Source organism: Strongylocentrotus purpuratus, unplaced genomic scaffold, assembly GCF_000002235.5.
Source record: "Strongylocentrotus purpuratus isolate Spur 01 unplaced genomic scaffold, Spur_5.0 spur5_scaffold_20, whole genome shotgun sequence".
In the NCBI taxonomy this organism is placed as follows: domain Eukaryota; kingdom Metazoa; phylum Echinodermata; class Echinoidea; order Camarodonta; family Strongylocentrotidae; genus Strongylocentrotus; species Strongylocentrotus purpuratus.
The window spans coordinates 10,391,651-10,415,478 of record NW_022145606.1 but is presented as its reverse complement, the minus strand read 5'-3'; the positions used below and the strand labels follow the sequence as shown (position 1 = coordinate 10,415,478).

The 23,828-nt window shown below is 38.6% G+C and overlaps 1 protein-coding gene across 3 annotated transcripts in view; it reads left to right on the top strand.

The window, feature by feature from the left end:
• The window catches only part of LOC105443295, a 41,454-nt gene that overhangs the window by 15,301 nt on the left and 2,325 nt on the right, over positions 1 to 23,828 (top strand). For 2 of the 3 annotated variants that reach the window (XM_030992733.1, XM_030992731.1), the window contains 6 exons: positions 2,346 to 2,623; positions 3,808 to 3,859; positions 12,506 to 12,783; positions 14,938 to 15,267; positions 17,414 to 17,743; positions 20,828 to 21,462. In XM_030992733.1, the coding sequence (XP_030848593.1) occupies positions 2,346 to 2,623; positions 3,808 to 3,859; positions 12,506 to 12,783; positions 14,938 to 15,267; positions 17,414 to 17,743; positions 20,828 to 21,462 (1,903 nt within the window). The remainder of the gene's footprint in view (positions 1 to 2,345; positions 2,624 to 3,807; positions 3,860 to 12,505; positions 12,784 to 14,937; positions 15,268 to 17,413; positions 17,744 to 20,827; positions 21,463 to 23,828) is intronic. The other variant, XM_030992732.1, reaches the window with a different exon arrangement.

The following is a 23,828-nucleotide window of genomic DNA, read 5'->3' as shown; positions in this document are numbered from 1 at the left end:
TCGCTATCTATAAGGGCCGCTATTCATAAAGGATAGCTATTCATTTTGTCACGCGTCTTGGATAGCGGTCCTTATGAATAATGGTCCTTATAGATAGCAAGCCTTATTGAGAAGTGTTTAATAGTATTATATAATATACCATTTCATAGTTCGCAAATGGGTCAAATGACCCCAAATGTCCACAGATCTTTTTCGGAGAAGTCCCACTTTGTGTATATGCTTCATGAAAAACTTTTGTTTGCCCTCTTGTAAATTGTATCATAAGAATGTACCATAGTTGCACACATGAATAATGATTACATAAGATGAAAACTTATTTCTGTCGGTGGGATTTACAATTTTATCAGAAATGACCTTTATCTGCCCATGCGCAGATAGTACTGTAACATGTTTATTAAACCGAGGGAAATTATAGTTGGCCCAAATCAATCATTGAACATGCTGCATCAAAAACAATCTAAACTCTCCAACAAAACTCAAGTACACCCTGTAACCTAGCTGGACAGTAGATAAGACAACCTCACTCGAAGAAGGACGGAACAGAACTAACTGTATTATTCAAAATTATAACATGTCTCTATTAAAGTACAAATCAGGCATCATAACAAAATAAACCAATCAGGGGAAAGTCATGTGATGAGAGAAACGAATGAGGTGAACAGGCTAGATAGATCAAAGATGAGAGGCAAAGAGAACGAATGAGAGAAGAGAAAGTGCATGTTGCTAGGGCAGGAAAAGGCAACCATGCATAGAGAATGAGAAGACAACAAAGGGAATGGGTTTGAAGGAGAGAGAGGAAAATAGGGTGTGGCAGTAGTGCAACTGAAAGACTGTGCTGTCAGAAATGGGAACATGAGCTGGGAAAATGAATATGCAAATGAAGAATGCAAATATATAAATGAATATGTAATAATGGATAAGGAAGAGATAAGAAATTTACTAACTGAAATATATAAAGACAAACTCAAACTGTTACAGTACTATTTACGAAAAGGCTTATTAGTACAACCAAGATAAATCTTTCTTTTTTTTAATTAAAAAAAATTGACACCCCAACACACCCCCTCTCCCCCCCCCCCCCCCCCAGAAAAAAAAAAAAAAAAAATTGTGGTTACCATGTTTAGCGGGAGGTTTTTTCATAAACTGGGAGATTCTACATCAAAGCAGGAGGAAGGGCGTGGTGGCGGGAGTCTCCCGCTACGAGCTGGTGCGGAAGAATGAGCATGGTGCAGCCGGTCGAGATACTCCCTCCAAATGTGGGTCGACAGCCGTGCGATTTACTTTACTTTAAATGCTGACATCTCAGTAAAGTTTGCGATCTTGCCTTTTTTTATTCTTGGTTCTGCCGGCAATTAAAGGTAACACAAAGTTTTGGTATGGGGTCATGAATTTGGTTGAAATGACATATTGGAAGCATATGCGATTTTACAATATTCAATGATCGTTGTCGCGGTTGAAATCGAGTCTAAAATGATGACATTGTAAATAATAAACTATTTATGTTGTATAGCTCCCTCTCCAGGTTGATATTACTTTATCCTTAAACAATGCTTCGTGGCTAAAATCGACCAATTTGCTGTTTTGTTTGGAAATTATATATCAAAACTGCATATTCTGAGATTTTCATGGTTGCAGCTACCATGGAATGACCATAGACGCTATTTCAAAATTTTTGAAATTTACCGGGAGTACCGGTAAATTGTTATTATTCAATTTACTCGAAAGCAGAAATGTTTTAGGGGCTAAAATTTTTAGTGCTTATACTACATCCACAGGGACATCAAATATATTAAAGCTAATCTGCCATAGTTTACAGGAGGGATTAGACCGCCCTGCAAGGTCACTGGACAGGTGGTTATCTCATCAACTCAGCTCTCAGTTAACATAAGAAAGAGGATTATGGGGGACCAATGGTCACCGATTAGGCATTGTTTGTTATATAGAGGGCGCAAGTAGCTACAAGTAGTGCAGTGGGCTTTTAAGATTTTGAAAAAAATACCATCCATCCAATTTTCAAAATTTCCCAAAACTTTGCATTACCTTTAATGTAAAAATTAATGCGAAGTAAGCCTGCACATGTCCTGTACAGTGTGTTCAACATTCAAGAGCTTATAATTTTCCACCACTCCACCAGTATATATTTTCTTTTGGTATGGTGTCTCTGAACTCTCAAATACCTCTCGATGCCCTGGAGATCAGCTACATCAGCGAGTTGTTTGGTCCATATGACTGCAGACCTAATAAGAGATTGAAGTTGATAATATTATAATAAAATTATGATTTGTAAATAATGCTAGAGTCTAATTGCATTATATATTTTGCTACCTGTATATACTTTCTTTTAGCATGGCATCATTTGACCTTAACACACCTTTAGATGACATGGAGCTCAAATTTATCAGCAGGAAGCTGGGCCTTTGTGACTGCATCATCCTCAGTGAGAGCCTCTGTATAGGGACCCCATTAGAGGACTTGGTAAGGCAGTACCAAGAGAACAAGTATGCTCCCAGTGGAATGCTCTTCACATGGCACTCCAACCAAGACCCAGCAAAGGAGAGAAGTTTGATGGTAAAGGCTTTGAATCAGAGCTCGCTAATTAGCCTTGCAGAGACAATCCGAATGGGTAAGTTGTTGAATTAAATTGAATTTATTTTCCTCATAAAATGAAATAATAGTGTACAAAATTAACTTGGTTTTCCCCTGCAATACCAAAGCAAATGGGTACATAAAGTAAATAAATTACAAATTGAAATTGAAATGAAGTTAAAAACTACAACGCTTTTACTAATTCTTAACACATACAATTTTACTCATAGGCACACAAAAATGCCTGACTCATATTCTTTACTTGAATGTATTGCTCAATAAAGGTGACGTATAGGCCTACATGTATATCTCCTTTGTTGTAAAAGGATGTTGTTACAGTGAGCTACACGCCCACACCGGGAGGTGTCTCACAAATTCAACACTCTTGGCCATTGTTACAAATTAAGATTATTTTCCATTAGTCTTTGTTGGCATTAGTGTTATTCTTGATATAATTTCGTAGCTAGGAACAGGAAAGTCTTGAGGTCTGACATGATCATTGGCATAGGGTCTTGGCACTCCTGATTGTTGGAAGGTTATTCCACAGCAGTTTAGGTCCAGAGAGTCCAGAGTGAGGTCCAAGTTGTGCGACTGAGAGTTTCTGTCAAGCGAGCTTGTTTTGCTCATTCTAGACTGTGGCTACTCAGACTACTTTCTACAAATATAAGATGGTGGTACTTAACTTTTTGGCACTGCGAATCCATCAAAAAAATTTCTTCAGCAGTTTACACCCAGAAAATAGCTGGACATATCATTCTGTGCTGCCCGAGAGAATTGAAAAACTGAAATTTCAGTCAAATTGGCCATTTCTTTAATTGCTGAATGAAATTTAAATGAATAATATCAGCAATTGATCTATCAGCAATTGATGTTTATTATGATGATGATTATTATTTGTATTGCACTGTTGATAGCTTCTTGTATAGTGTTGGTATTCGCCTCCAAAAGGCACTAATGGCACTTGCTCTATAATGTCTCAACAATGTTTGAAGTTAATTCGGACAATGAATTAGGTCTTGAAATTGAAAGGAGAAAATGATTTTTATTTTGAAAGGAACTTTGTTTGAACTCTTTCAGAATCATGGGGGGAAAATAATGGGAAAAGGAGTTTGACATTTGGTGCTCCATGAATCAGTGTATTAAACTAAACATGTCCATTTAGAGCTGGAATCATACACTTGTGAATACTCACCAATGATCTTAATTCCCTTCTCATTGCAGGTTATCAGCATGATGCAACTGGAAATGCAGTAGCTTCAAATTTGAATATGGGGTGAGATCTAATAGTTAAACTTTGTAGAAAATTAGAAAGGTATGATTTTCTTTTATTGTAATATAAGAGCCACTTTCCCCCTTCACATAAAAGCCCCCTCAAACCTGATCGGTGCCCCTTTTCTTTCAACAAATGCACATAAGAAGTACGTGCCCCACTTTTACTTCTGATTATTACCCTCTGTACTTCAACACGTGTCCTTTTCTTTTTTCTAATAGGTGTCTTAATCAGTTATATACAAGTGTCGATCCCTTTACTTCATGATACCCTCTGAAGAGGAAAAGAAACAGCGCCATCTAATCATCAGTGATGAACAACTAAAAAAAAACAGTACAGCCAGGCAGAAATAATCTTTTTAGATTGGTCAGCCTTAAAGGTACTATGTCCCATTTGCAGGCCCAAAAAATGAAAAAGTTAAATTCCAACTGCATTTGAAAGATAATACTAATTTAGAACTTCCCTAAAACAGGTGGGGCTTGAAAATGTCTTCAAGTGGGAAAATAACGACTATTAGTTGTCAAATCGACTTTAGGGCTATAGGGTGGTATTCCGGTAGCGCGTACTAAGTTAGCGCGTGCTTAGTTAGTTCACACTTTTATGGAGTGCCTGTTGTGAACTAATTTACCCTGAACAGATTATTTTAATCCTTCAATGAAAAGTGTCCAAAAAATTAATTTTGCACTGAAATAGGAAGAAAAAGATAATATGAGTATACACTAAATTTCAACAAAGTCCTTGGTAGATTATCTTTGTCATGAATATTGAAGGAGGAAGATGAAACCTAGCATTCCATAGAAGTGCGAACTAAAATTCTTGTTTAGTCTGGACTTAGTCCCGGCTTAACTTAAGAGAATACCACCCATAGAGCCTAAAAGTAATAGTCTTGATTTTCAGACAATTGTACCGAATGGTCATATGTTTTATGCTGCGCAAAGATTCAATCAGTTTAATCTTGGCCATCACAAGAAGTGGGTTATTGATGTAGACAAATGCTCATGTACCCTTTACAACTCTTTTCATGTATGTTATTACCAAAGAAGAAAAAAAGCCAGTCAGTCACTCAATAGTGTCTGACAGTGAAGTCTAGCAAGTAAACGGGTTTCCTTGCATAATTTGAATATGAGGAGACTGCTAACGTTTAAATTTCACAGATAGGACATACATGACATATTCATAATTCCTGCAAAGTTCTACAGAATTTGAGGTTGGCTGCAAAAGGGACATAGTACCTTTAACACCCAAGAACAACAACAACAACAACAACTTTTCATCATTATAACGTGCCCCTAATTTAAAGCGACTAAGAGCAATTTCTGCCAAAACTCCCTCGCTACACTCACTCGCATTTATAAATGGTATAACTGTGTTATATGGTTATATCAAAGGTCTTTTCAGTCTTCAGTTATGAGAATGTGCTGGTTTGGGTTTTTTTCCTATTTATACTAGTTGTCTTTTTTCCTCTGAGACCTCGCAATCTTCTTTTTGTAATTCTTAAATTAATATTCAGACCATCACACCTAACTGCAAAGTATGATGTATAAAGAGAAACAAATGCTGAAACCATACCTGATAATAAGCACAATGTAGGGGGATTTCTCCAATGTCTAAAAAAATTGTATATTTTCGCTTTGCGATTTCCTAGCTTTCATGACTTGTGTAGGCGCCTTTTTTTTAGTTGGTGCCACCCCCCCCCCTCATTTTGGAAGTCGCTCCGTCGCCTCTCATTCTTCCTCCTCTTCCTCCTCTTCCTCCTCCTCCTCCTCTTCCTCCTCCTCCTCCTCCTTCTTCTTCTTCTTCTTCGATTAGTCTATTCCTCATTACGTCATATTCGGGGAATTCCCCGAATATGATATTCATAAGTAGTCTTTAACTAGGCAAAGAGAATTCAAATGCTAAATTAACGCAGGCAGTCTATATGTCGTTAGATCAATTTTTTAGACATAAATTCGCTTTAATGTTGTTTCAATACATATTTTCTTCAAACATCAATAAAACGTACAGGTTAAACGTAAAAAGGAAGATTTTTATTACAGAAAAATCTAGAAACCGACTGAAGCTAAGTTGCATTATGAGTTTGCGCCTGCGCGAATGACGTTGTTGACGTTATCGCGATTGTGCAGATTTCTTAAGCCTAGCTTTGAAGGCTTAAATTCTATTTAACCAGGGTGTGAGACCTTAGCTCCCTGATTTAACTAACAGGTGAGATCAGATATTCATTGTGATATAGAAAGAACCCAACTGAGGGTATACAAATTAATAACAATGACATATCAGCTGTGCTGAGCTGTGTTGACTCACTGTTGTTGTCTGATGTGGTGGTGTGAACAACTACAACTTAAGTGTGTTGTGTATAATTGAACCTTGAATCCAATGATAAAGGAAGTTGTATATACGATAAGAAGGAAGTATATACGTATATACGATATAGGGACGTTACAAAAAAAATTAAATCTCAGAATTCAAGCTCTTGCTTTATGCCATTAGACAGAGCTTGATAAGACCTTTTATTTGATGCCTCATTCATCCTAATGTAATAGCCCCAGTAATAAGAAAGTTATGCCAATTTTAAACGCCCGGAAATCATGTATTTAATTGCTTTGTTTTCCTTTGTTTTTAAACCAAAAGTTGTGATCTCAAATGTGACCGAAAGATTCTATTTCATTACATATAATCGCCCCAAAATGTATGTAAATACACAAAAAATGCTAATTCGGCCGTCATTTATGCATGACATTTTCACATTCCTCATAAAAAAAAAACATATTTCTAATCGATAGATTTTGCTGAAATTTCACCAAAAGCAAATTCACATGTTAACCAATCATCCTAGATACTTTTTTTCAAATCCTGTAGGTGGGATCAGGGTACAGAATGGCACTAAACACGGCTCTTGTGAAACAGTGCCGCAAAACAAACTGCCGAAAACATAAATCATAAAAAGTTTAGTATGAAATGAAAGATAACAATGTCATTCTTCTCATCCAATAGAAATCATGAAACAAAAATCTAATCAGCCCATCAAAAGATCACATTTACCTAGGCTATCCAAATTGGTCTCCAATAGTGCATAACAGCCCCATGGCAGAAACCTTCATGGCGAAAGCACACACATTGTAACGTACCTATACGATATAAAGGAAGTTGTATATACGATAAGAGGTTGTATGACAAAGGAATTTACAAATTAAAACATATTCTGGAAAACGATGGTAAACTAAAAAGTGACAGGCATTTTATCGATTTAGGTGTTGAAGTAAATGAAATTGAAAAGATCAAGCACTTTTATGCCTGTTTACCAGTTTGTTGGAAAAATAATTTTAGAAAGGGAGAAGAAAAAAATAATTCTGGAACTGATTTCACTTTGGGGAAGAAAACAACTAATATAGCTGATCTAAAATCAAAACAAATTTATGTACAATTAATAAAGAAAGATGATTTTAAACCTTTGGTTTTTGAGAGAATTGGAAGGAACTATGGTTTTTCCTGTAAGGAAATAGAAAACATATTTTTAAGACTAAGACAGTGTACACTTAACAGTCGATTAAGAGAGTTTCAGTTCAAACTTATACATAATATATTATATACAAACCATCACCTCTTTCGTTTTGGTCTTGTCTCGACTAACTTATGCTCATTTTGCGAAAAAGATGAAGAAACATATAAACATTTATTCTATACTTGTGAATTTGCACAATCAGTGTGGGGAATGTGCACGAGATTTTTAGACTTTGAAATACATAACTGTAGTTTGGAGGAAATTCTGTATGGGAAAGAGGAGAGAAATAAAGGAAAATATCAATTAATGAATCATGTTTTAATTCTTGTTAAATATCTGATTTATAGAAATAGAGAACTTAAAAAACCACCCTCTTTTAATGAAATAAAGAATAGTATAATAGGGGATAAAGTAGAAGAAAGGAAATTGGCAGCAATGAGGGGAACTCTCACTATTCATTTTCTAAATGGGAAAACCTGAGTATTAGACAAACAATTGGAACCCAGAGCCAGTCATCCACCAGTTAAGAGGGGGGGGGGAGGGGGATAAGGGAGAGGTCGGGTAGGGTAGGGTTAACAAAAAGAGAAAACTTTTCTCTCAGGACAACAGTATAAAAAGAAGTATAAGTTGCTACATTGTTAAAACAAAATTTTTGGATTATACAACTGCATATGTTTTCTTTAAAAATATGAATTTTTGTTTCAAATATGATGTATAGGAACTAACTATGTAAGTTTCTTTTGAAGCCGTTTGTAAGACAAAAATTTATACTGATTTATAATGTCATCACATTTGCAGTGAGAGTTACATACCCAGGTCGAAAATCCCATAGAGACCAATAGAGACCATTAGAAAAATTCTATTGGTCTCTAATGGTTTCTGTTGGAGTTTATTGGTTTCTGTTGGACCCATAGAATTGAATCCCATAGAGACCATTCAAACCATCAGAAACCAATAGAAACCAATAGCACCCATAGAAACCAATAGAAATAGAAACCAATAGGACCAATAGAAACCAATAGGACCAATAGAAACCAATAAGACCAATAAACACCAATAGGACCAATAGGACCAATAGAAACCAATAGGACCAATATAAACCAATAAGACCAATAGAAACCAATAGAACCGATAGGACCAATAGGACCAATAGGACCGATAGGACCGATAGGACCAATAGAAAACCAATGAGACCAACAGAACCCAATGGACCAATAGAAACCAATAGGTCCAATAGAAACCAATAGAAACCAACAGCTAAATCTATCTCATGCATATTCATGATTACTTTATACGTGTTCACAGAAAGTTACATTTATCATTAATTTGTTAAGCAACTTATGACAATGTACATCAATTTTGTGATTTTTATTTTCTTTCGGCGACTAATGACCAATAGATTATTTGTTTAATCATGTTACAATTTCATTCATATTTTAGCAATAGATATATTGATTATAATGATTACTAACCAAGAAACAATTCATGTATGTTTATTATATAGAATAGTACAGCCTTCAGTTAAAATAAAGGATAATCTTAAACTCACTCCAAGTGATCTATGTGATGGAGTTAATGCAATTGAGATTAGAATATACTTTTTGGGGGGGACAGTTGCTAAAGTCGATTTTGATTTATCATTATTGATTTACCAATAGAAGCCATCGGGACTTCTGGTTTCAATAGGGAATTCAGAATATGGGACCATTAGAAACCCATAGAAAGATCTCTAATGGACCAACAGGAAACCATAGAAAATATCTAATGGACCAACAGAAACCCATATAAGACATGGGTGGATGCTGGTCCAATAGAAGTTTTATGTTGGTCCATCAGCATTTCTTTCTGTGGGTTTGTGTTGGTCCAATAGATATTTATGCCTCCGCCACCGAAGGTGGTGCCGGAGGCATCATGTTTTCGGGTTGTCCGTCCGTACGTCCGTACGTCCGTACGTCCGTACGTCCGTCCGTACGTCCGTACGTCCGTCCCGTTTGACCGTTATCACAATATCTCAAGAACCATTTAAGATTTAAACTTAAGACTCGGGAATAGTATTTATCACCATAGGAAGACGATCTGATTAGATTTTGGAGTACGTAGGTCAAAGGTCACAGGTCATAGAGGTCAACTTATGAAATTCCTTGTATTGAGTTTGTTAGCGCGATATCTCAAGAACCATTTGAGATTTAAACTTCAAACTTAAGGATAGTATGTATCACCATAGGAAGACGATCTGATTAGATTTTGGAGCACGTATGTCAAAGGTCAAGGGTCACAGAGGTCAACTTATGAAATTCCATACATTGAGATTGTTATCATGATATCTCAAGAACCACTGGAGATTTAAACTTCAGACTTAGTGATAGTGTGTATCACTATAGGAAAACAATCTGATTACATTTTGGAGCACGTAGGTCAAAGGTCAAGGGTCATAGAGGTCAACTTATGAAATTCCATACATTGAGATTGTTATCATGATATCTCAAGAACGACTAGAGATGTTAAAACTTCAAACTTAAGGATAGTATGTATCACCATAGGAAGACGATCTGATTAGATTTTGGAGCACGTAGGTCAAAGGTCAAGGGTCACAGAGGTCAACTTATGAAATTCCATACATTGAGATTGTTATCATAATATCTCAAGAACCACTGGAGATTTAAACTTCAAACTTAATGATAGTGTGTATCACCATAGGAAGACAATCTGTTTAGATTTTGGAACACGTAGGTCAAAGGTCAAGGGTCACAGAGGTCAACTTATGAAATTCCATACATTGAGATCGTTATCGCGATATCTCAAGAACCACTGGAGAATTTTCACTTCAAACTTAATGATAGTATGTATCACCATATCATAATATCTCAAGAACCACTGGAGATTTAAACTTCAAACTTAATGATAGTGTGTATCACCATAGGAAGACAATCTGATTAGATTTTGGAGCACGTAGGTCAAAGGTCAAGGGTCACAGAGGTCAACTTATGAAATTCCATACATTGAGATTGTTATCATGATATCTCAAGAACCACTGGAGATTTAAACTCCAAACTTGTTTAAATTGCTCTATGGCGGAGGCATCATTTTCGACTGCGCGCAGTCAAAATTCCATCTAGTTTCTAATGGTTTCTGTGGGTCTATTATTTCACTTTCCCTATTGAAACCATTAGACACCAATAGCTCTAATGGTTTCTGATGGTCCAATAGGATCGGATCCTAATGGAATTTCGACCTGGGTATGATGATTGTAATTTGTACTATGATTATAATTTGTTTCAAGAGAGAAAAGAATAAAAACTGACCATAAAAAAAAATTAAAAAATAGCAAACTTGTCTAGAATTATAAAGCAGAAAAATCGGCGCTAGTTCAGAAGTATATCCAGAAATTGACCCGTAACTTCGGCGTGGAGATACCCTACTAAAACATACCCAATAGCCAGGATAGCAAGTAATTATTCATCAAATGATGGTCATTATTTAATAGTTGTTAGATCGAGAAATCTATGTTTCTTACCTGTTTCGTGTCATTTGGGGGAAGTATTTTTCGTAAAAACGTTGATATTAGTATACACTTTCTCACAGGTTTCATGGCAAACCGCTGCACAACAACACAAGTGCATACAGATGGTGGGTCATGGGCAGTGATATCAGATTTTCAAAATCTTACACATTTTTTTGAGATAGCGAACTTATAGCTAGGTCACACATTAACTCCAGGAACCTCCAATGGCGGCATGTCAGAGCTTCCTGGAGTTAGTCACACGTCAACTCTTGTCTCTCACAGTCTCAGTCTCATTCTAACTCTGTGTATCAATATGTGGGACATTTACTAATTCAGTTACAATCATGTACTGTGCCGTCTTGTTTTACTTGAGTACTTTAGGGTGTGGCGAATATCAAACAAGGGCTAGGTGATAATATGGAATATGATTATGATATATGATTATTATTCTAGGCCTATATATAGGCGCATGTAGGCTTAGCCTCAATTGGCACTAAAAACCTAACATAGTTTCTAATCGCCCTTTTCCACACCCGACGAGTCTTGCGCTGAAGGATCAGGAGATCGAAGTGTCGGACATATTTAATTATATCCATAGTCATATAGACAAGTCAGACACGACGTTAATGGTGAGCGTGCCAGCTGGGTTCACTTTGTCACTGACCCTTCTTTCTACTACAAAGCACTTTGAAATTGGTCAAGGAGTGATAGCAGGGCTGTCAACTTTGGGGAGCTGTTTCAAGAAAGATCGTTTGCAATTCTTTTTGGCTCAACGGGGGGGGGGGGGGGGGGGCGGGCTGTTGAGCAAAATAATTGCATACGATACGGTACGCTGGTTCATTTTACGTGTTTGGAGGGAGGTTTTTTCAGCTTGTAGCGGGAGACTCTCGCCACCACGCCCTTCCTCCCGCTCTCCCACAATCTCCCGGTTTATGAAGGAACCTCCCGCCAAACGTGTAAAATGAACCAGCATACGTATTGTATGCAATTCTTATTTTTGCTTACCGGGGGGAAGGGGGCAAGTAGTAAGCACTCAAATAATTTTTTTTTTACTCAACACCCTCCACCCCCCTGTTGAGCCAAAATAAAATTACATACGATCTCCCTCGAAGCAGCTCCCAAAAGTTGACAGCCCTAATTTAGTCTACAGCAGTCCTTATGAAAAGTGGTCCCTATTATGATTAGCGACTGTGGTAAATTGTCTATGGTTTCCTCTCTATTTATAAGGGCCGCTATTCATAAAGGATAGCTATTCATTTTGTCACGCATCATAGTGGTCCTTATGAATAATGGTCCTTATGGATAGCGAGCTTGACCCCTATAGACAGAAGGCTTTTATAGAGAGGTGGCCACTATGACATGTTTGACTGTATCCTGATACAGGAGTTCAGTCACTTCACCATCATTTAAAAGGTTTAGGGTTCAAGTCCCTGCTAAGCACTGACATCAATCTACCTTTTGCCACTCCCCACCCAGGGGCATGTATGTTTTAGCATTGCCTGCTTCGCTGCTTGGCTGTAACCTTTATTGCTTTAAGCACTGTGATCAGCATCATGCAACTGGAAAAGATAATATCAACTGGAAGTTGATAATATTATTATAAAATTATGATTTGTAAATAATGCTAATAGCTTATATTTTCTTTCAGCATGGAGTCATTTGACCCTAACACACCTTTAAATGCCCGGGAGCTCGACTACATCAGCGGCCTGCTGAGCTATTACGAATTCATCACCCTCGGTCAGAGCCTCTCTATCGCGACCTCATCACAGGAATTGACAAGGCAGTACATGAAGAATGCAAATGCTCCCAGTGAAATGCTCAACACATGGCACTCCAACCAAGTACCAGCCAAGGAGAGAAGGTTGCTGGTAAAGGCTTTGAATAAGAGCGGGCTATGTAGCCTTGCAAAGATAGTCCAAAGAGGTAAGTTGTTGAATTAAGTTGAATTTATTTTCCACATAACATGAAATAATAGTGTAAAAAATGATACAATGAAATGAAGTGGATGGATGAAAAAAAATGTATAAATATTATCTAGGTTTTCCCCTTAAACAATAACAAAGCAAATAGGTACATAAAGTAAATAAATTACAAATTGAAATTGAAATGAATTAAGTTAAAAACTACAAGACTCTTACTAATTCTTAAACACATACAATTTTACTCATAGGCGCACAAGCACACACTCATACACGCGCGCACCAGCATGCACATGCCCCGGCCCCCCCCCCCCACTCAGTGTTATTTAGGGTACGCGTATGCTTGTTCCCTCTTTTTGAAAGCACCCCCTATCTGAGGACTGCCAACATTTCCGAACCCCCCTTTCGCGGGCTTTTTGCGGGCTTTTCCTGCCTTGGAGACCCTCCTAATTTCGGAAAAATGCTCAATGTACCCCCTTAAATTCGGAATAATTTCTCAGGAGTCCAAAGAGATGAGAGAAAGAAAAAAAAAACACCCCCTTTTCAAAGAAATCTCCGGGTGAAAAGTCAAATACACCCCCTTTTTTACAATTCTCTGGACGGACTTTGTCGCACGAAAAGTACCCCTTTATCGGACATTTTGGTAACACGCAAAGTCGCATGCGGTCATTCCGACCCCGGAGTGGGGGGGCCGGGGCACATGCCTGACTTAAATTCTTTACTTGAATGTATTGCTCAATAAAAGTGAGTATATATCTCCTAATTGGATTCAATCAAACATCTCTACATCATCGGTAATTTGCCCCCAGAAAATAGCTAGATATATCATTGTGTGCTGCCCGGATGAAAGGGAATATCGAAATTAAAGTCAAATTTGCAAATTTTTTATTGTTTAATGAAATTTAATCATATGAATTATATTTAGAAAAAATAATTTATCTGTTAATGATTGATGTTAATTATGATGATGATGGTTATTTGTATTGCACTGTTGATAGCTTCTTGTATAGTGCCGGTGTTTGTCTCCAATACACCAGTTTACGGTTGTGTGCGCCATTTTAAACAAAGCCAATGACCCAGAGGTCATGTATTTATGCGTAAAATTAAGATTGCGCTCATGCAAATTATGATGACATCACTGCCTACGCGCTGCGTTGTGCGCGCACATTATCATTTGCATGGGCGCAATCTTATTTTACGCATAAATACCACTGACCTCGGGTCATTGGCTTTGTTTCAAAGCCAATGACCCGAGGTCAACTGTCTGCGCATGCGCACTGATACAACCGTAAACTGGTGTATACATGTAGACACTCAAGGGGCTTGATCTATAAATCTCTCACCAATGTTCGTAGTTAAAGCTATGGTCACAAAGTTCGTACGAACGCATCGTTCGTACAAATCTCCCTGTTTTTCCATGGTCTTCCTGAATTTCCATGGTCTCAAAACCGTTCGTACGGCGTTCGTAGCAGTTCGTAATGGCATTTGTGGCCGAGGCTTAATTTGGACAATGAATCAGGTCTTGAAATTGAAAGGAGAAATAGATTTTTATGTTGAGAGGAGCTTAATTTGCTTGAACTCGTTCAGAATCACGGGGGGGGGGGGGGGGGGGGGGGGGGGGGGGGGGAATAATGGGAAAAGGAGTTTGACATTTGGTGCTCCATGACTCAGTGGGTTAAGCTAAATAAATCCATTTAGAGCTGGAATAATACGCTCATGAATATACCGGCCAGTGATCTTAAAGATATAAAGACCAGTTCTGGTCATGCGATTGCATTGTGAAAGAAACGTTGTGGAATCGATCAGAAAAGGTTGATCATCTAGCATGTAAGTATTGGTGTGTACTGCAAGGTTCTGGAATCATCAGAATGATAATAAATTTGGCCCAGTCTTGGTAAATTTACAGGCACTGTACACAGAAAGATGTATATGGGACTACCCGACACGTGCGCAATATCTATTTGGTCCCAATAGATATAATAATTTACCAAATATATCAATTAGTAGGCGTTTTCCCAGCAAAATTTGTATCATCACGTATTAGTCAAAACCTATTCTTTCACATGATTGGAAATGAGAGCTTCCATTTCATTTTTTGAGAGGGGGGCGTTTCCAAAACTGGTCTTTACCTTTAATTCCCTTCTCATATATATTGCAGGTGAATGTCTGCGCACAGTGCAGCAAGGCATGAGCACTGATCAGCATCATGCATCATTTGACCCTAACACACCTCTAGATGCCCGGGAGCTCGACCACATCAGCGACCATCTGTGCGGTTCAGATGTATTCAGCCTCAGTCAGAGCCTTCGTTTAGAGACCCGATTAGGGTACCGGTACTTGGCAATACGGCACAAGGAGAATGCAGATGCTCCCAGAGAAATGCTCAACACATGGCACACCAACCAAGACCCAGCCAAGGAGAGAAGGTTGCTGGTAAAGGCTTTGAATGAGAACTGGCTATGTAGCCTTGCAGAGACTGTCCGAATGGGTAAGTTGATGAATTAAATTGAATTTATTTTCCACATAACATGAAATAATAGTGTAAAAAATGATACAATGAAATGAAGTGGATGGATGAAAAAAAATGTATAAATATTATCTAGGTTTTCCCCTTAAACAATAACAAAGCAAATAGGTACATAAAGTAAATAAATTACAAATTGAAATTGAAATGAATTAAGTTAAAAACTACAAGGCTCTTACTAATTCTTAAACACATACAATTTTACTCATAGGCGCACAAGCACACACTCATACACGCGCGCACCAGCATGCACATGCCCCGGCCCCCCCCCCCACTCAGTGTTATTTAGGGTACGCGTATGCTTGTTCCCTCTTTTTGAAAGCACCCCCTATCTGAGGACTGCCAACATTTCCGAACCCCCCTTTCGCGGGCTTTTTGCGGGCTTTTCCTGCCTTGGAGACCCTCCTAATTTCGGAAAAATGCTCAATGTACCCCCTTAAATTCGGAATTATTTCTCAGGAGTCCAAAGAGATGAGAGAAAGAAAAAAAAAAACACCCCTTTTCAAAGAAATCTCCGGGTGAAAAGTCAAATACACCCCCTTTTTTACAATTCTCTGGCCGGACTTTGTCGCACGAAAAGTACCCCTTTATCGGACATTTTGGTAACACGCAAAGTCGCATGCGGTCATTCCGACCCCGGAGTGGGGGGGCCGGGACACATGCCTGACTTAAATTCTTTACTTGAATGTATTGCTCAATAAAAGTGAGTATATATCTCCTAATTGGATTCAATCAAACATCTCTACATCATCGGTAATTTGCCCCAGAAAATAGCTAGATATATCATTGTGTGCTGCCCGGATGAAAGGGAATATCGAAATTAAAGTCAAATTTGCAAATTTTTTATTGTTTAATGAAATTTAATCATATGAATTATATTTAGAAAAAATAATTTATCTGTTAATGATTGATGTTAATTATGATGATGATGGTTATTTGTATTGCACTGTTGATAGCTTCTTGTATAGTGTCGGTGTTTGTCTCCAATACACCAGTTTACGGTTGTGTGCGCCATTTTAAACAAAGCCAATGACCCAGAGGTCATGTATTTATGCGTAAAATTAAGATTGCGCTCATGCAAATTATGATGACATCACTGCCTACGCGCTGCGTTGTGCGCGCACATTATCATTTGCATGGGCGCAATCTTATTTTACGCATAAATACCACTGACCTCGGGTCATTGGCTTTGTTTCAAAGCCAATGACCCGAGGTCAACTGTCTGCGCATGCGCACTGATACAACCGTAAACTGGTGTATACATGTAGACACTCAAGGGGCTTGATCTATAAATCTCTCACCAATGTTCGTAGTTAAAGCTATGGTCACAAAGTTCGTACGAACGCATCGTTCGTACAAATCTCCCTGTTTTTCCATGGTCTTCCTGAATTTCCATGGTCTCAAAACCGTTCGTACGGCGTTCGTAGCAGTTCGTAATGGCATTTGTGGCCGAGGCTTAATTTGGACAATGAAACAGGTCTTGAAATTGAAAGGAGAAATAGATTTTTATGTTGAGAGGAGCTTAATTTGCTTGAACTCGTTCAGAATCACGGGGGGGGGGGGGGGGGGGGGGGGGGGGAATAATGGGAAAAGGAGTTTGACATTTGGTGCTCCATGACTCAGTGGGTTAAGCTAAACAAATCCATTTAGAGCTGGAATAATACGCTCATGAATATACCGGCCAGTGATCTTAAAGATATAAAGACCAGTTCTGGTCATGCGATTGCATTGTGAAAGAAACGTTGTGGAATCGATCAGAAAAGGTTGATCATCTAGCATGTAAGTATTGGTGTGTACTGCAAGGTTCTGGAATCATCAAAATGATAAGAAATTTGGCCCAGTCTTGGTAAATTTACAGGCACTGTACACAGAAAGATGTATATGGGACTACCCGACACGTGCGCAATATCTATTTGGTCCCAATAGATATAATAATTTACCAAATATATCAATTAGTAGGCGTTTTCCCAGCAAAATTTGTATCATCACGTATTAGTCAAAACCTATTCTTTCACATGATTGGAAATGAGAGCTTCCATTTCATTTTTTGAGAGGGGGGCGTTTCCAAAACTGGTCTTTACCTTTAATTCCCTTCTCATATATATTGCAGGTGAATGTCTGCGCACAGTGCAGCAAGGCATGAGCACTGATCAGCATCATGCATCATTTGACCCTAACACACCTCTAGATGCCCGGGAGCTCGACCACATCAGCGACCATCTGTGCGGTTCAGATGTATTCAGCCTCAGTCAGAGCCTTCGTTTAGAGACCCGATTAGGGTACCGGTACTTGGCAATACGGCACAAGGAGAATGCAGATGCTCCCAGAGAAATGCTCAACACATGGCACACCAACCAAGACCCAGCCAAGGAGAGAAGGTTGCTGGTAAAGGCTTTGAATGAGAACTGGCTATGTAGCCTTGCAGAGACTGTCCGAATGGGTAAGTTGTTGAATTAAATTGAATTTATTTTCCACATAACATGAAATAATAGTGTACGAAATGATATAATCAAATGAAGTGGATGGATGAAGAAAAAAAATGTACAAATATCTAGGTTATCCCCTTAACCCTATATAGCCCGGGCTATTTTGAAACTGCATAGCCCGGGGGGGGGGGGGGGGGCTTCTAAGGCCCCGGCCCCCCCCACCCCCCCTATGATCTCGGCCGTGAAACGACCTATCGCCGCAAAAAATTTGCATGCATGTCAAGTGAAGTGTATAGAATAATATGGTAATTTCAATTTTTTTGAAAAATTCACTCATTTGCATAGTTATGGTAATTTATGCAAATATGGTAATTACATTCACATTTTTATCCATAAATCATATTTAAACATCAATTTATTATTTAGACCATTTGGGATAATAATACAGCCAAAAAAATTGGAAGAGCCAGGTTATTCCTTATGTTATCTATTGTTTTGATAATTTCTTATGTATTTCTTTGTTTTTTTAACTTACCGGTATGTATTTTATTTTTTATTTTTTTAATTTCATTTCCAACTATAATTCAACTATTTTGACCCCAAAATAAACACCTAAACTATAAACAAGACCAAATAACCAATGTTTTATCTCTTTATTTGAAAAATGAGATTTCCATATGTTTTGTACACAAATCACAAAAATGAGCGATTTCCGGGCTGACATGCAAAGACAAAAGGACATGTGACTTTGTAATGGTAGGTCCGATTTTCAAAAAATTTATTTCAAAAGATGCACAAGACTCGAAAGAAAAAAAGTCACATAATTTCAGTGCAAGATTTTTTTGCGAGTGGTGAGTCAACACACTGATTACTGAGCTGGGAGACATTGCCAGGCATAGCGCCATAAATCGAAACTAAAAAAAAAAAATTAAAAAAAAAAAAAAAAAAAAAAATCTTTTTTGTACTATTTCGTCGCATAGGCCGCACCCCGACTTTTTGATATTTTCTCTTCCAAAAATACTGCGGCCTATACGCCGGCAAATACGGTATGTATTTTATTTATTTTTTTTTTTTATTTCATTTCCAACTATAATTCAACTATTTTGACCCCAAAATAAACACCTAAACTATAAACAAGACCAAATAACCAATGTTTTATCTCTTTATTTGAAAAATGAGATTTCCATATGTTTTGTACACAAATCACAAAAATGAGCGATTTCCGGGCTGACATGCAAAGACAAAAGGACATGTGACTTTGTAATGGTAGGTCCGATTTTCAAAAAATTTATTTCAAAAGATGCACAAGACTCGAAAGAAAAAAAGTCACGTAATTTCAGTGCAAGATTTTTTTGCGTTAAAAAAATTATCGCCCCCCCCCCCCCTGGGCTAGATAGGGTTAAGCAATAACAAAGCAAATAGGTATACATAAAGTAATTTAATTTCTAATTGAAATTGAAATGAACTGAAAAACTACAAGGCTCTTACTAATTCTTAAACACATACAATTTTACTCAAAGGGTCACAAGTACAAACACACACGCGGCACATACATGTACATGCACATACACTCAAAGTGCCTGACTCGTATTCTAGCTTTACTTGAATGTATTGCGCAATAAAAGTGACTTATATCTGAGTCCTGATTGTAAGAGGACGTTGTACGGTGGGTTACCAACACATGTTTCCAATTTAAATTTTTTAATAGATTTTGTTGGCATTAGTATTATTTGTGTGATAATGTTTAAGCTAGCTACATGTAGGAGGTCTGACATGAATGTTGACATGGAGTGTGGGCGCTCCTGAAAGATTGTTGAAGGTTATTCCACAGCAGTTAAGGTCCTGAGAAGTATAAGAAGGCTCTGTTACCCCAAGTTGTGTGACTAAGAGTTTCTGTCAGGCAAGCTTGGTTGGCTAATTTCAGACTTTGGCTACTCAGATTAGTTTTTACAAATACCAGTACATGTATAAGATGGTGGTTCTTTTGGACCTGTGAATCAATCAAACATTTCCACATCATCAGTTTGCCCCCAGAAAATAGCTGGATATATCATTGTGTGCTGCCCGGGTGAATGGAAAAAAAAAATGAAATTTAAGTTAAATTGGCCATTTTTTAATTGCTTAATGAAATGTATATGAATATATTTTGAAGGAATAACTTATATGTTAATGATTGATGTTGATTATGATGATGATGGTTATTTGTATTGCACTGAACATTGATAGCTTCTTGTATACTAGTGCCGGCCGTGCTCACGTACCTATAATAGGCACTCATGGCACTTGCTCTATAATGTCTCATCAATATTTGTACCGTTATTAACGGTGTATAAACCGCCCTCGTGTATTAACCACACCCCTCTTTTTCGCCCTAAATTTTTTTTTTTTTTTGCCGACTCTTTTTTGCCGACTCTGTCGGCAGCAAGCCAGGTCCGTGTTAAAAAACTCACGCGGGAAGACCTTTCATTTAACTGCGAGGTGCAGCTGAATGTGTAAGATCATTAATGTAAATTAAAAAACAGTAGAGGACCTAGGATAGAACCTTGTGGTACACCATGTAATAGAAGAAAAATTGGAGGAATTATTATTATAAACTACATATTGAAATCTATCAGAAAGATTACTTTCAAACCAAGATGACAGACAAATTTGAGTGTTGTTCTAGTTTCCAAGTGGCGAGTCAACACACCGATTACTGAGTTGGGAGACATTGCCAGGCATAGCGCCAGGTGGAGGGGTATAAATCAAAACTTTGATTTTTTTTTTTTTGGTGTACCCTGTATAAGACGCACCCCCGACTTTGAAATTTTTTTGGCGGCAAAAAAGTGTGGTTAATACACCTGGTTAATTACGGTAGTTAATTCGAACAATGAATCAGGTATTGAAATTGAATTGAGAAATTGATTTTTATGTTGAAAGGAACTTTGTTTGAACTCGTTCAGAATTATGGGTACTATGTCATGGGGGAAATACAATGAAAAAAGGAGTTTGGCATTTGGTGCTACATGAATCAGTGGATTAAACTAAACATTTAGAGCTGGAATAATACACTCATGAATATATACCGGCCAGTGATCTGGATTACCTTCTCATTGCAGGCGGATGGCATGCCCTTCAACTATCAGCACCCTACCCCTCCCGCCCAAGGAAACGAACCCATACCCAAACTCTTGCAGGGCATGAGACCAATACCCCTGGAGCCAATCAACCATCATCAGCATTCTACCCCTCCCACCCAAGCATACAAACCCAAACCCAAACCCAAACTCTTGCAGGGCATGAGACCAATACCCCTGGAGCCAATCAACCATCATCAGCACCCTACCCCTCCCACCCAAGCATACAAACCCAAACCCAAACCCAAACTCTTGCAGGGCATGAGACCAATAACCCTGGAGCCAATCAACCATCATCAGCATTCTACCCCTCCCGCTCATGCAAACAAACCCAAACCCAACCTCTTGCAGGGCATGAGACCAATACCCCTGGAGCCAATCAACCATCATCAGCATTCTACCCCTCCCGCCCCAAGGTACGAACCGTCGCCAATCCCCCGCAACAACCCGACATAGTACCCATGCAAATACCCCAGCAAACCAGCTATGAGATAACGGAGATCATGCTAAGGGACGTTTCCAACAAGCTGGGTGCCGAGTGGAGGACGGTCGGAACTTATTTAGACTTTGACAACTCTCAGATTGAGGTTATGCTGGAAGAATATCGAACCGTTAAGGTACTTCAACTTTTACATGAAGTTCTAGGGTAGTTTGCTGAAAAATATTTTGACTGTATTGTTAACTTTCATGTGTACTTTCATATTGGCTCTCAAAGAACCAACAAAAAAATCTACACACCTATAACTTTTGGTGATGCTGCCCCCGGTTCTAGGACACCTACCCCCTGGACATCCACCCTCTAGGAGGCCTACGCCCCGAGACAACTACCCCCTAGGACAAGTACCCCCCCCCCCCCCCGACAACCATCCTCTTGGACAACTACCCCCCGGACAACTATCCGAGGGGGTAGTTGACTGGGGTTGGATGTCCAGGGGGTAGGTGTCCGGATGCGGCTGCCCTAGTGTTCCGTCTTCCATAGGGTGAGAGGCCATATTTGTGTAGATGGTTTGTGTGCGCTCTATAGGCCACATTTCTCAAGGGATTTTGTTCAAATTTTGAACGAATGTGTATCTTGGTATGATCTACAGGCCTATAGATTTTGGTGATGCTGCCTCCAGTGTTCCGTCTTTTATAGGGTCAAAGATCATATTTTGATAGCAGTCTTGTGTGCACTCTAGTTAGCGGGTCTAACTGCATCTTTCCTTGACGGATCTCTTTCAAATATTGTATGGAGATGTATCTTGGTATAATCTACACATCACAACTTTTGGTGATGCTGCCCCCAGTGTTCCGTCTTCTATAGGGTAAAAGGCCATATCTTTGTGAATGGTTTGTGTGCGCTCTATGGGTCACATTTCTCACAGGATTTTGTTTAAATTTTGAACAAAGGCGTATATTGGTAAAATCTATGCACCTGTAGTTTTGGGTGATGCTGCCTCTAGTGTTCCGTCTTTTATAGGGTCAAAGATCATATTCTGATAGGTGACTAGTGTGCACCAGTCAGTGTCCAATGTTTTATCGGGTCAAAAGGTCACATTTTGGTGGGTGCATGTCTAGTGTGCGCTCTGCAGGTCATATTTCATGACAGACTTCTTTCAAGTTTTGTATAGAGATGTACTTTGGTACAATCTACATCTCTCCCTTTGGTGATGCTGTCCTCATTGTTCCACTCTTGATAAGGTCAAAGGACATTTGTCCTGTTTGTGCACTGTTACTGCCACATTTCTAGAAAGATTTCTTTCAAACTTTGTATGGAGGTGTATCATGATCAAATCTACACATCTTTAGTGTTTGGTGATGCTGCCACCAGTGTTTGTATATTATAAGGTCAAAGGTTATATTTTGGCAGGTGTCTTTTATGCGCTCTAACTGTCACATTTCTTGACAGTTTTCTTTCAAATGTTGTATGGAGGTGTGTCTTAGTACAATTTACACATCTTTAGTGTTTGGTGATGCTGCTCCTAGTCTTGACAATTGGCTGAGCCACAAGTGGCGACCTCTCTACCTCATCCTTTTGTTTCAGGGAGGGGAGAGGCGATCTTTGTCCCTCCTTCGAACTGAAGGATGACACAAAATGGCTGCCACTGCCGGGGGATACATTCGCATTGCACAGCAATACAGATTGCGATATGTATGTCGGTGGATAATTCAGCAACGTTACGCCGCCGCCGCCGCCGCATCATATTCGTGTGTGCGCTCTAACTGCCACATTCCTTGACAGATTTCTTTCAAATTTTGTACAGAGGTGTATTGTGTTATAATCTCAACACCTATAACTTTTGGTGATGCTTCCCCCAGTGTTCCGTCTCCTATAGGGTAAAAGTCCATATTTTGTGGATGGTTTGTGTGCGCTCTATAGGCCACATTTCAAAAGGGATTTTGTTCAAATTTTGAACGAAGGTGTATCTTGGTATAATCTACAAGCCTTTAGATTTTGGTGATGCTGTCTCTAGTGTTCCGTCTTTTATAGGGTCAAAGATCATATTCTGATAGGTGACTAGTGTGCACTCTTGTGTGCAGTCTAACTGTATCATTCCTTGACAGATTTCTTTAAAATTTTGTAGGGAGGTGTATCTTGGTATAATCTACACACCTATAACTTTTGGTGATGCTGCCCCCAGTGTTACGTCTTCTATAAGGTCAAAAAGTCATATTCTGGTGGGTGTTTAGTGTGCGTTCTGCAGGTCATATTTCATGACGGATCTCTATCAAAATTTGTATGGAGAATTAGATATGTATCTTGGTACAATCTACACTTTTTGGTGTTGCTGCCCTCATTGTTCCGTCTTTTATATGATCAAAGGTCATATTTGTCTTTTATGCGCTCTAACTGCCACATTTCTTGACAGATTTCTTTCAAATTTTCTACCCAGATGCATTATACTCTAATCTACACACATATTGTTTTGGTGATGCTGCTCCTAGTCTTGACAATCTCTACGTCATCCTTTTGTTTCAGGGTGGGGAGAGGGGATCTTTGTCC